Source organism: Budorcas taxicolor, chromosome 5, assembly GCF_023091745.1.
Source record: "Budorcas taxicolor isolate Tak-1 chromosome 5, Takin1.1, whole genome shotgun sequence".
NCBI classification, from domain to species: domain Eukaryota; kingdom Metazoa; phylum Chordata; class Mammalia; order Artiodactyla; family Bovidae; genus Budorcas; species Budorcas taxicolor.
Window position 1 is genome coordinate 89,053,428 of NC_068914.1, and position 12,813 is coordinate 89,066,240.

The following is a 12,813-nucleotide window of genomic DNA, read 5'->3' on the forward strand; positions in this document are numbered from 1 at the left end:
CCTCCTGTGGCATTCTCCCTTCATTGCATTCCACTGCCTCCCTGCCTTCAGAACTACTATGCTAAGTGCTGTTCATGATTTCTTTGATCTTTTTTACTGTTTTCCTTACATGCTGCTGCTGCTGCTGCTGCTACTAAGTCGCATCAGTCGTGTCCAGCTCTGTGTGACCCCATAGACGGCAGCCCACCAGCCTCCCCCGTCCCTGGGATTCTCCAGGCAAGAACACTGGAGTGGGTTGCCATTTCCTTCCCCAATCGTGAAAGGAAAAGTGAAAGGGAAGTCGCTCAGTTGTGTCCAACTCTTCACGACCCCTGGACAGCAGCCCACCAGGCTCCTCCGCCCATGGGATTTTCCAGGCAAGAGGGCTGGAGTGGGGTCCCATTGCCTTCTCCGATATTCCTTACATAGGAATCTCTAATACACACTCAAAATTTTACCTGTTTTGGAACTTCAGATGAATAAAATAATACTGTGTGAATTCTTCTGTAACTTGCTTCTGTTGCCCATTTTTCTGTTGAATTTCTGTTCTCTTATAAATCTGTAGTTTATTATATATTCTTGATATTAATCCTTTGTCAGTTTTATGTTTCAAGTATCTTTCCCCACTTTGGGGCTTGCCTTTTCTCTGTCTTTGTGGTGTCCTTTAACAGAAGTTCTTAGTTTGATTTATTCACATTTTTCAGTATTTTCCTTTATGATTTGTACTTGCATCTTAAGAAATCTTTCTCTAAAAGAGAATTAATTTTTATAAAATAAATAATAATTTTATTCTCATAAAATTATTTTTCTGTGTTTCCTTCTTAACAGTCTAGCCTTGCCTCTCCCATTAAGTCCACATTTAATCTACTTAGAATTAATATTCATATGTAGTATTAGGTTAAGATCTCATTTTTCTATTCCTGCATAATTCATAGCAATTTCCATCTTAGCCTAAACTCTACTTTTCATATACATATGGTTTCTGATACCTCTATATTGTTCCATGGCCTATTTATTTATTCCTGTAGAAAGTCTGCACTATCTTATGGGCCTTCATATGTGATGGAGCAACTCTTCCCCTGTCTCTTTCTTGGTTATCATTTGCTTTTAATTCCACATAAAGTTTAGAATTAGATTGTCATATCCAGTAAGATGTGAAAAACCTCTTGGAATTTTAATAGGCTTTGCATTAATGCTAAGTCACTTTGGAGGGAATTGTCATACTTACTACATTAAACTTTCCTGTTCACGAACTTGATATGTCTGTTGACTTTGGGTCTATATTAGTGCCTTCTGTTAAAGTTTTAAAACTTTCTCCAAAAGGGCTTGCACATGTTTCATTAGATTTAATACTAGCTACTTTATATCTGGTTTCTGTACTGATGTTGATTCTGATACTTTATCTGTAGTCTTCATGCCGTCCCCCGTCTTCTGTAAGTAATGGCCGCTAAGTCCCACTGTCACATGCTCTAGATCGGCTCTTCTGATCCTAAGTGGATTACTGCTTTGCTACTGAATCTCCCTAGATTTATTTCCTCATCTGTAAAATGAGGAACTCCAATGGAATTGATTTGATGCCTACATTAAAAAACCACATGGGAAAGTGGCCAGTATGCACTTGTCCTTTCAACTGCTTTCTTCCAAGACAACACATGGTTTTCTTTCTTTGTGTGCTCATGGAATTTTGCACATTGCAGTCATTTTGAGTATTCGTTGGGTATGTATTATCTTATTTTCTGACTCTCAAAGGGCAGAAAGAGTTTTACTTGCTTTATATCTCCTTTCTGAATGCAATGTATAGTATTCCATGCTATATGTGGCATTCAGAAAGGGGCATTTTGTTTTCTTCCTAGGGTTAAAAACAAAACTGATATCACATAGCTAAGTAAAATTAAGCCTACAATCTTACACCTACCCTGAGAATTCTATTCATAATGATATTACATGAACCGTGAACTTGCAGATGTTCCAGCTGGTTTTAGAAAAGGCAGAGGAACCAGAGATCAAATTGCCAACATACACTGGATCATGGAAAAAGTAAGAAAGTTCCAGAAAAACATCTATTTCTGCTTTATTGACTATGCCAAAGCCTTTGACTGTGTGGATCACAAGAAACTGTGGAAAATTCTTCAAGAGATGGGAATACCAGACCATCTAACCTGCCTCTTGAGAAATCTGTATGTGGGTCAGGAAGCAACAGTTAGAACTGGACATGGAACAACAGACTGGTTCCAAATAGGAAAAGGAGTACGTCAAGGCTGTATATTGTCACCCTGCTTATTTAACTTCTATGCAGAGTACATCACGAGAAATGCTGGACTGGAAGAAAAACAAGCTGGAATCAAGATTGCCGGGAGAAATATCAATAACCTCAGATATGCAGATGACACCACCCTTATGGCAGAAAGTGAAGAGGAAATAAAAAGCCTCTTGATGAAAGTGAAAGAGGAGAGTGAAAAAGTTGGCTTAAAGCTCAACATTCAGAAAACGAAGATCATGGCATCCGGTCCCATCACTTCATGGGAAATAGATGGGGAAACAGTGGAAACAGTGTCAGACTTTATTTTTCTGGGCTCCAAAATCACTGCAGATGGTGACTGCAGCCATGAAACTCAAAGACGCTTACTCCTTGGAAGGAAAGTTATGACCAACCTAGATAGCATATTCAAAAGCAGAGACATTACTTTGCCAACAAAGGTCTGCCTAGCCAAGGCTATGGTTTTTCCTGTGGTCATGTATGGATGTGAGAGTTGGACTGTGAAGAAGGCTGAGAACCGAAGAATTGATGCTTTTGAACTGTGGTGTTGGAGAAGACTCTTGAGAGTCCCTTGGACTGCAAGGAGATCCAACCAGTCCATTCTGAAGGAGATCAGCCCTGGGATTTCTTTGGAAGGAATGATGCTAAAGCTGAAACTCCAGTACTTTGGCCACTTCATGCGAAGAATTGACTCGTTGGAAAAGACTTTGATGCTGGGAGGCATTGGGGGCAGGAGGAGAAGGGGACGACAGAGGATGAGATGGCTGGATGGCATCACTGACTCGATGGACATGAATCTGAGTGAACTTCGGGAGTTGGTGATGGACAGGGAGGCCTGGCGTGCTGCGATTCATGGGGTAGCAAAGAGTTGGACACGACTGAGCGACTGAACAGAACTGAACTGATACTCTTCAAAGAGATGTTAAATATATTCCCTAATTAATCTGTATATAAATAGAAAATATGTTGCTACAAAATTCCTTCCCTTCTGTTTTTATGTGCACTAAGCAAATTTAGAAAGATTTTCAACATAAAGATAGAAAGGTTTTATTAAAGCTTTCATCAAAATAATCAGAGCATATTCTCATCACCATCTGATCTTTTGGTTTGACTATACTGCTGTGACTTAACAGGGACAATGGTAAAGAAAAGAATCTTTCAGATCTTGGATGAGAGCCTGGCTTGGATTTGTCAGCTCTTGAGTTTGCCCTTAATTGGCTATATTACTTGGGGTCTGAATGCATACACTTAATTGTTTCCTCAATTACAAGATGAAATTACTAAATTATGACTTATTCTTTTATTTCTTACATAAAGTTGTCACTAGATGACAGCACGCTAACATTTAAAAAATTTTTAATACAATATTTTTTAATGTTTGAGTTTAAAGCTAAGCTAACATTAAAAAAAATCACAAAATATTTTAAAAGATACCAATTTTCACCACTAAAAATCAGTATATTTTAAAGCACCTATTACTGAAAAAGATGTGAAGAAATATGCATTTTCACATACAGCTGTGGTGAAGGTTAGAGAGTAACATCATGTGTCAAAAATTCAATTGTTCAGATAAACAAACAGAAAAACTCCACAAAAAATAAAATTAAGAAAAAACAAACAAACAAAAATTCAATTGCTCATACTTATTAAATCAAGCACCACAAGAAACTGCTTTTTGGAAAATGCATTTAGATTTACTTATAAAGAGAGTCATTATAGTATCCTTTATACAAATCAAAAATGTAGTGAAATAACCTGAATATCCAATGATAAGAACTGATTAAAATACCCTCCACATAACCTGCCATTCATGGGAGTTGCAAAGAGTCAGACACAACTGAGCCACTGAACAACAACAACAACACATAACCTAGCATTACAGTTTGTCTATAAAACTGACTTACTCACACATTTATGTCCAGGAACTTTTATTACTAATTACTTTCCATGAGACCCAGTGCATGTGTTCCTAAACTGCATCAATAGTACTTTTTCCTGTGATTTCATAGCTTAATATTATGTAAACCAACAAAACATGAGTGCAAACACAAAGAAAATTTTGTTAAATGGTTTAGAAAGACTGGCTAAAGATGAGTTGCTTTAAAAATCACAGCTGGTGCTTGCTTTGGCAGCAAATATACAAAAATTGGAATGATACAGATAAGATGAGCATGGTCCCTGCACAAGGATGACACACAAATTTGTGAAGCATTCCATATTTTTAGACATGAAAGCCCATTTTATGACATAAAAATAATCATAGTTGATAAAGAAGTACATTCATTACTGAGAAGTACATTCATTACTGAGAAGTATATTCATTAATGAGAAAGGGGTCAATTCTCCAAGAAGACATAACAATTCTTAATGTTTATGTGCCTAACAACAGTGTCAAACTACAAGAGGCAAAAACAGAACTCAAGAAAAAAATAAATCAATAAAATCATAGTTCAGAATGTCATACTATAAACCCAACAAGATGGCTATTATAAGAAAAAGAGAAAATAACAAGTTTAATCAAAATGTCTAGAAATTTTCATGCATGGCTCATGGAAATATAAAATGGTACAGCTGTTGTGGGCTTCCCTTATAGCTCAGTCAGTAAAGAATCTGCCTGCAGTGCAGAAGACCTGGGTTCGACTCCTGGGTTGGGAAGATCCCCTGGAGAAGGAAATGGCTACCCACTCCAGTATACTTGCCTGGAGAATCCCATAGATAGAGGAGCCTGGCAGGCTACAGTCCATGGGGTCGCAAGAGTCGGACACGATTCAGTGACTAAACCACCACCACCACCACAGTTGCTGAGGAGAAGCTTCAGGGTTCTTGAGCCACCAGGAAGATAGTTGCGGTAAAGTGAAGTGAAGTTGCTCAGTCGTGTCCGACTCTTTGCGACCCCATGGACTGTAGCCTACCAGGCTCCTCAGTCCACGGAATTTCCCAAGCAAGAGTACTGGAGTGGGTTGTCATTTCTCCAGGGGATCTTCCCAACCCAGGGATCAAACCCAGGTCTCCTGCATTGCCAGCAGACGCTTTACCGTCTGAGCCACCAGGGAAGCCTCAGTTGCGGTAAAAGGGAGTCTAAAATGATGTTGTACCTGGAGGGCTATTTGCAAGATGAAAGGTTACCAGGGCAGTTCTTACAGTAAAGGGGATGATCCAGCACAGAGGGAGAAACTCAGGATCGGGAAACCCTCAGCCTAAACTGGAGTAGGGAGAGGGCTGTGATGAAGGCTGCATGTGGAGACACTGCCATCGGCAGGAGGAAGGCCCTTCATCCCAGTGATAACGGGGAAGGAAGGGAGGGTGAGCCCACGGAAAGACATGAGCTCTGTTATGGTGGCCAAGAGGGGAGGGTTTTATATGAGTTGCTTCTGTTCTGTCAGTGTAATGTGAGGCTGGGTCGTCTACCATGGGCAGAGTGTGGAAGGCCAGTGGTTGGCGTGTGTGCCAGGACTTTGAAATGAGAGAAGTAAATAGTGACAGTCATTTTGAGGAACTGGGACACCAACACAGGATTTCAGAGAAGTGACTAAGATGACCAGGCTGATTAGAGGGCCCATTTGAGATTTGTGTTTATGAATTTAGTGTGCGGGAAATTCCCTGGAGGTCCAGTGGTTAGGGCTCCAAGCTTTTGCTGTGGAGGATACAGGTTCAATCCCTGGTCAGGGAACTAAGATCCCACAAACCTAATAGCACCGCTAAAAAAATTTAAAAATAGAGATCTGTCAGCATGCTTATGTATTTTTCTTCAGCAATATTTAGCTATTTTTGGTTTTTGTAAGAACTTTCTTTTTAAGATGATATATACCCTATCTCTTTATGATTAAATCCATTGAGGAAAAAATGTTACTTAATGTGAATGTGCATTCTATGATTAAAGAGAATATACACACAGAAAAAAATCTAGCTGTTTTGGTACAGGTGAGGATGTAGGAAATACTAAGTGTCAGATAATTTTTTTCTCAAATATATATGTATGTATTTTTTCAGAGACACTAAATGACTTAACAAAGAAAGACGAAGTATAAATTGCAAAGCTTTTACTGAAAATGTACTTTTTATAGCATTCATGATTTCACACCTGTGATTAACTAGCAATGATTTCAATACTTACAAACTCTTCTGCCTCTGAATTTGTCATAATGCATGAAACTAAGCTTATAACATTAAGGAAAAACAACAGCTCATCTAATCCATCTTTATATCCTTCATGACAGCAAGATGCACAATTGAGTTCTTTAAAAGGGCTAAAAGTGATTGACATAAATTCTGAGCTTATTTTTAAAGCTGTGTAAATGCAACATTTTTAAGACAACATTTAAAACAAAGGTCACACTTTATGAAAACAAAATTCTTAAATCAGGCTTTCTTCATTTTTAGTCATTTGGCATTCTGCTCCATTTAACATTTTATATTGCCCAACAAAGAGGGATTATCTTTTACTGTTTTTGGAGATGACTGAACAGATGACGGTGTTACATGCCTACTACACAGGTGGAATCTTGCCTAAGATCAGTTGCTTAAAGATATTATTTTGCTATATTTTTGTTGAATATTGGGGAGTACTTGTGTGATTCAAGATTAAGTCTGTGCTATTTCTTTAAGAACTGAATGCTCTGGATATATATTTGATAATTAAGATTTTAGACAAATATTCACCAGCATTAGGTCTATTAAACTGAAATACACTGTGGGCCTAATATCAAATAATAAATACATGAAGTAAACATTAAGTATCTTAAAAGAAAGACCACATGATCCTTCTTCTGTAAAAAAACATTATTTGTTTGAAAGTATGACCTTTCCCTCAACTACTACTTCCTTAATATGAAAAAGAGACAAAATGGGTTGAAGTAAAAACTCCAGCGTTACACTCCACAACCCTGAATGTAACTGGTGAGATCTTGGTTTTGACAATGACTTCTCCATGCCACCCTGCAGAGAAAGATGAAACAAATGGTAATAAGGTTGAAACATAGCTTCACTGTATTACATTTATTTCAAGTCCTTTGGGAAAACAACATAGTTTATCAATACATGAAATAAAAGCTACAGACAGATCCAAGTATTGCTATTTATTAACTGGAGATATGTATACCAAGGACTTCACATCTCCCCCAAACCTTCGCTGGGGCACAGAACATCTGAGTACAAATGTTGAGTCCTGTGTAGTTCACAGCACAAATGCAAAGTGCATTCCATATTTACTTAATTACAAAAATAATGTCAAGATATGACAAGGAATTAGTATAAGGTGGAGAATCTTAAAACCTCTAGAAATTCCCAAAAATAAATTGAGGAGTAAAAGAATAAGATTTTGAATCAGTTAAAGTAGATTGTTTCTATGTTATACACCATTTAGCATGAATCCAAAGCTGCAATTTTCAGTTCTCAGTACCATACTTTGATCTTTGGAAATATTCTCTCACCTCTTTCATAACAATAGGATAAAACAGCTCTCTCCTTTAATACTTAACACATACCACACTCTGTAATGGGAACTAACATAGTGTTGTACATCCATTATATTTCAAACACAAGCAAACAAAGCAATAATGTCATAGAAAAAGAGGTCAAATTTGTGGTTAGGTAGAGTGAGGGAAGGGGAATTGGATGAAGGCAGTCAAAGGTACTACAAACTTCCAGTTATAAGATAAATAAATACTAGGGATATAATGTGCAGCATGGGGCTTCCCTGGTGGCTCAGCAGTAAAGAATTTGCCTGCAATGCAGGAGATACAAATTCAGTCCCTGGGTTAGGAAGATCTCCTGGAGGAGGGAAGGGCAACCTGCCTCAGTATTCTTGCCTGGAATAATCCCATGGACAGAGGAACCTGGCAGGTAACAGTTTATTGATCACAGAAGTCAGACAGGACTTAGTGACTAAAGAGCAAAAACAAATATAAAGCATGATAAATATAATTAACACTGCTATATTTTATATATGAAAAGTGTTAAAAAGAGAGTAAATCCTAAGAATTTTCACCACACACAAAAATTTTTTTATTTCTTTAATTTTGTATCCATGTGAGATAATGGATGTTCACTAAATTTATTGTGATACTGTTTCCTGATGTAAGTCAAATCATTATGCTATACACCTTGAACTTATATAGTGCTTTATGTCAATTACATCTCAATAAACTGAAAGGGGAAAAAAAAACACATACCATGCTCTAATGCCTTGTGGATCACTGACAACCCTCTTTGCACATGCTACAGCTTGAGTGATGTCATCTTGCAGCAAAGCTGAAAAAGAGGTGGTGAGAAGTGAAAATAACATTCATAGAAATATTAAGTTTAGGCTCAGTCAGCTTTATTCTGTTAGGCTGAGGAAAGAACAACTAAAATAATTTTTAAGGGTCTGTTTATCTGTTGATGTTGGGGGAAACTCTTCATTCCATCCCATTTGGCATCTGTTTCTCATTTACCAAAGTCATTGGAAGCTCTGGAATTATTAATTAGCATGATAGAAGGTTTTCTTTTTACTAGGAACTATTGAAAAAAAAAAAGACAAACAAGCAGAAACTGGTCTAGCAGGTTTTTGCTCAGCAATTCAACGCTGGAAATTGATTCTAAAGAAATAATAAGAGATGTACTGAAAGACATGTATACAAACTGTTTCATAGCAATTAATAAAGGGCATAAATGGAACTAGCCTAAATGTTTAACAGTAAGAGTTAGGTTGATACATTATAGAGTATTTATATTGTGAAAATCTATTCATTTTTAAAAAACAATAAGGATTGGTATTTGTTGACAAAAATAATTTTGTGTAATAAAGACAAAATTGTAAAGCAGTGAATATAGTACAATTTCACTTTTGTTATGTGGGTACAAATATGTATAATATAGCTTTACATTCATGTCCGGGATTGTTGTGTATTCCAAAAGAACATGTGGATACCAAAATTTCCCAATGGTCATACATGTCTGGGTAGTAAGAATTTTTATTCAATGACAACAGGTTATTCCATAATACAAATTTTTTTAAATAAATTAACTGGATACAAAAGTATATTCTTAAACTCATCTTCACTATTAGGATTTGTAATATTTAAAAATTTAGCAGTATCAATTCTGCTATATTTCTCCAATATTTCAGGCACTAAAGATTCTACATGCTTTGGGAGGTTCAAAAAAAATGTAGGGGATATATGTGTACCAATGGCTGATTCACACTGAGGTTTGACAGAAAAGAACAAAATTCTGTAAAGCAATTATCCTTCAATAAAAAACAAATAAATTTTTAAAAAATTTTTTTAAAAGATTCCACATGCTTTCTCTATTTTAAAAGGAAATCAATAGAATACGTGTTTCACCTCAATTAAGCAAATTTAGAAATTAACTTGTTAGAATGACAATTTTTATATAGGAGCTGTGTTTTTGGAGATTCGTTCTAAAGAATTTATAAATGAAATGTCATAATGTTTCTAATTCACCTTAAAATCACTCAGCAAAAAGAAGTTTATATATATATATACATAAGTAAATATGCCAAAATGTTAACAACTGTTAAAGTACGTGATGAGCATATTGATGCTTATTATAGTAATGTTTCTAATTGTCCATATATTTAAAATATTTTATAGTAAAAAGTAAAAACAATTTTTTAAAAATACCACGCATATTCCTCCACTTTGATTAACTAGTAATTCTTTTGTTTTCCAATAAAGGAGAGTAGATTTTTAAAAAAAGACCACCCAACAAAATTATCGCTAATCCTCCCCAAACAAGGAAAGTAGGAGGAATGGCATTGTTTTACAAAGTATCAATATGTCCAGTTATGATAAAGTGATAGGTCATTCCAGCAACTCCTGTATGTTAGCAAACAGCAAACTTTTATGCTTAGAAACTTAAGAAATTAGGAGGAGGAGAATAGAGTTTCTAGATATTAAAATGGAGTTTTTATAGGCCCCTGATGAACCCTTCAAGATTTTTTTATTTCTATTGAATCTTGACCTATAGGATTGTTCCAATTTTCCCATAAGATGTTTATGGAAAAACCTGAACGAACTTTTTGGATAACTCAACAGGTATAACCAGGTGAGTCCTGTGCCATCACTCCACATTATCTTGTCTTACCGCTGCAGGGTATATGACAGGCATTAACTGCTCCTGGGGTTTTGCCATCATTACACCACCAGTGGCTATTGATTTGAAATATCCCATAATCAGTGCTTCTGTCTCCACTATTGTAGTTTGTAGCTTGTGTGTTATAACTGCTTTCCCATCTGGCCAAACACATCCCTGAAAAAAACATATTTTGAGTAATAAAGAGTGAATCATGTGACTTACAGTTCATAGCATAATCAGTTCTACTTAACTAGTTCTATTTTACTAATGACTTACTTTACAAGTATAAAGATGCATTTTACTTGTAAAGTGTTTTAACACTTTGGTGTTAAAGGTCCCTTCAGAGAATTCTTTTATTAGCAAATGATTTGGTAATACAAATGAAAAAGATAACATATTTTTAAAAATATCTTCCATTGCTATTACACTTTCCTTACTACTAACACCCAGGTAGGATTAAGCCTAGAACAGAAAAATCAACAGAGTTGTTGAGTGGATTTGGTCATTAGCAGCAGATGCATATGCTAGTGGAAAAATGCTTTTTATCAGAAAAAAATAAGGATTTTCTGGGAGAAAGAAAATTTATGATACCGAAGGTGAATTTGGGTATCAAATTATAATGCAGGCAAGAATCATAGAATAGGAAAGGCTGGGTCATCCATCCATCCATCTAGCAATTGGCTAACTCATTCAAAAATATTTATGGAGGAGAAATATCTGAATTCAGTACGAAAACTACAGTGATGACATTGACAAATATGGACTAAAATACAAAGGAAATTTTCCTTACGGCACATCTTAAATTCTGTGGAAGAAAATGAAAAATAATTAATGAACTAGAGTCAGAATAATAAAATGTCATTTCATGCTGCATTTCAGGGATCCTTATATAGATATTGATTGAGGGGAAATAGTTCTACTGTCCCTGTTTTAAGAGTTCAATGGAATTTTTTAAAAACCTTGATGTTAAAAGTGCAACATCATGTTAAGGGGATTAAAAATGAGAAAAATACTGCCTTGTTCAGAACCCAATATCCAAATTAGAAATGGCTAGAGTCAAACAACAAGGGCTTGACAGACATGTTCCAGGTGCTAAAATGTATCTTATAGTCAGTCTACATGTGCCAGCCGTCAAATTTAGTAGCACTAGAGGAGTACATGGGAACCTTGAATGCTTAGAATGATGTAGAATTTGACCCACCGTGCCTCATTCCTTCACCTGGTACATCTGATTCTAAAAGAACAAATTGACGTTTTTAACCATTGTAAGTGTATAAGCTTTTGAACTGTGGTGTTGGAGAAGACTCTTGAGAGTGCCTTGGACTGCAAGGAGATCCAACCAGTCCATCCTAAAGGAGATCAGTCCTGGGTATTCATTGGAAGGACTGATGCTGAAGCTGAAACTCCAATATTTTGGCCACCTGATGCGAAGAGTTGACTCATTGGAAAAGACCCTGATGCTGGGAAAGATTGAGGGCAGGAGGAGAAGGGGACAACAGAGGATGAGATGCTTGGATGGCATCACCAACTCAGTGGACATGGGTTTGGGTGGACTCCAGAAATTGGTGATGGACAGGGAGGCCTGGCGTGCTGTGGTTCATGAGGTCGCAGAGTCGGACACGACTGAGCGACTGAACTGAACTGAACTGAAGTGTATAAACCCTCCAAGAAAGAAAAAAACATTCACTCAAAGACCCTTTCTTTTTGTTCATCCTCTATCAGTATCTGTTCTACACCTAGCTAACTATTTGAAAGGATGAAAAAGAGTTAACTTACAGTTTGCCAGGCTGATTCCCCTAAAGCCATCCATTCCAAATCTTTTCAGAGTTCTGGCAAGCTCACATCTCTCAAAGACCTTGCCTTGGACAGCGACCGAAAGGAGAAGAAGCCCCGGAATAAGGAGAGCCTTCATGTTGACTGAGAAGCCAGACCTCCAGGCTGACCAGGGGAGCTGGCCCTGCTTTTTAACATCTTTTCACTTCCTTCTTATGCGACTGGTTTGGGAGCTCCACCCTCTGAGACATGCGGAAAACAGGAAATGTTTATTGGTTCACTAACTTTAAAATTTTCTTTCTTATGTTTGAAGAGGGACATTCTGATGTCCTAAGAATTAATCTGCAATAAAATAGTGAAATGACATTACTTAAAGACATTGCTCAGGACTAATTGGGATTAGCACTATTGCCAAAAGTGGAACTTTTTCCTATTTTATTATGAATTTGAGCAAGTATAAAAAAAACCTGGATGAACATTTGACTCAACTGAAAATGAGTTCCAATCTTTCATTAAATTTTTTTTCATTAAGTTGCTTTATGTGCCTTCTGTATGTTGCCTTTGTCTTTTTCCTTTAAGATTATTTTATATACACTTTCCACAAAAGAACACTGCCTGTTGTTCAGATAGGTATATAGTACAACACTATGCTGTTCGGCCAAATTCCATTGCTAACTTCTTGGTTACTCTTGTAAATTCTTAATTTATAAATCAATGTTTCGCTATTA

At 36.5% G+C, this 12,813-nt stretch overlaps 1 protein-coding gene and 1 non-coding gene across 2 annotated transcripts; one reads left to right on the forward strand and one right to left on the reverse strand.

The window, feature by feature from the left end:
• The first annotated feature begins 4,356 nt into the window (after positions 1–4,356).
• Positions 4,357–4,459, forward strand: LOC128049076 (U6 spliceosomal RNA). Its single transcript, XR_008199449.1, has one exon. It is a non-coding gene; the product is annotated as a U6 spliceosomal RNA (small nuclear RNA).
• A 2,611-nt stretch (positions 4,460–7,070) lies between these two features.
• LOC128048022 (lysozyme C, kidney isozyme) lies at positions 7,071–12,254 on the reverse strand. Its single transcript, XM_052640475.1, has 4 exons — positions 12,089–12,254; positions 10,322–10,486; positions 8,407–8,485; positions 7,071–7,171 (listed from the first exon to the last, which is right to left on the reverse strand). The coding sequence occupies exons 1-4, from the start codon at positions 12,222–12,224 to the stop codon at positions 7,105–7,107; spliced, it is 447 nt and encodes a 148-aa protein (XP_052496435.1). The 5' UTR covers positions 12,225–12,254; the 3' UTR covers positions 7,071–7,104.
• Between the last annotated feature and the right edge of the window lie 559 nt (positions 12,255–12,813).

What these genes read in the sequence shown, in the direction of transcription:
- LOC128048022 (XM_052640475.1), bottom strand. Translation starts at nt 12,224, where the DNA reads ATGAAGGCTCTCCTTATTCCGGGGCTTCTTCTCCTTTCGGTCGCTGTC. An exon ending in GGGAATCAGCCTGGCAAACT is followed by an intron (nt 10,487 to 12,088) that starts GTAAGTTAACTC and finishes TGTTTTTTTCAG; the next exon opens with GGATGTGTTTGGCCAGATGG. An exon ending in CTGTCATATACCCTGCAGCG is followed by an intron (nt 8,486 to 10,321) that starts GTAAGACAAGAT and finishes CCTCTTTTTCAG; the next exon opens with CTTTGCTGCAAGATGACATC.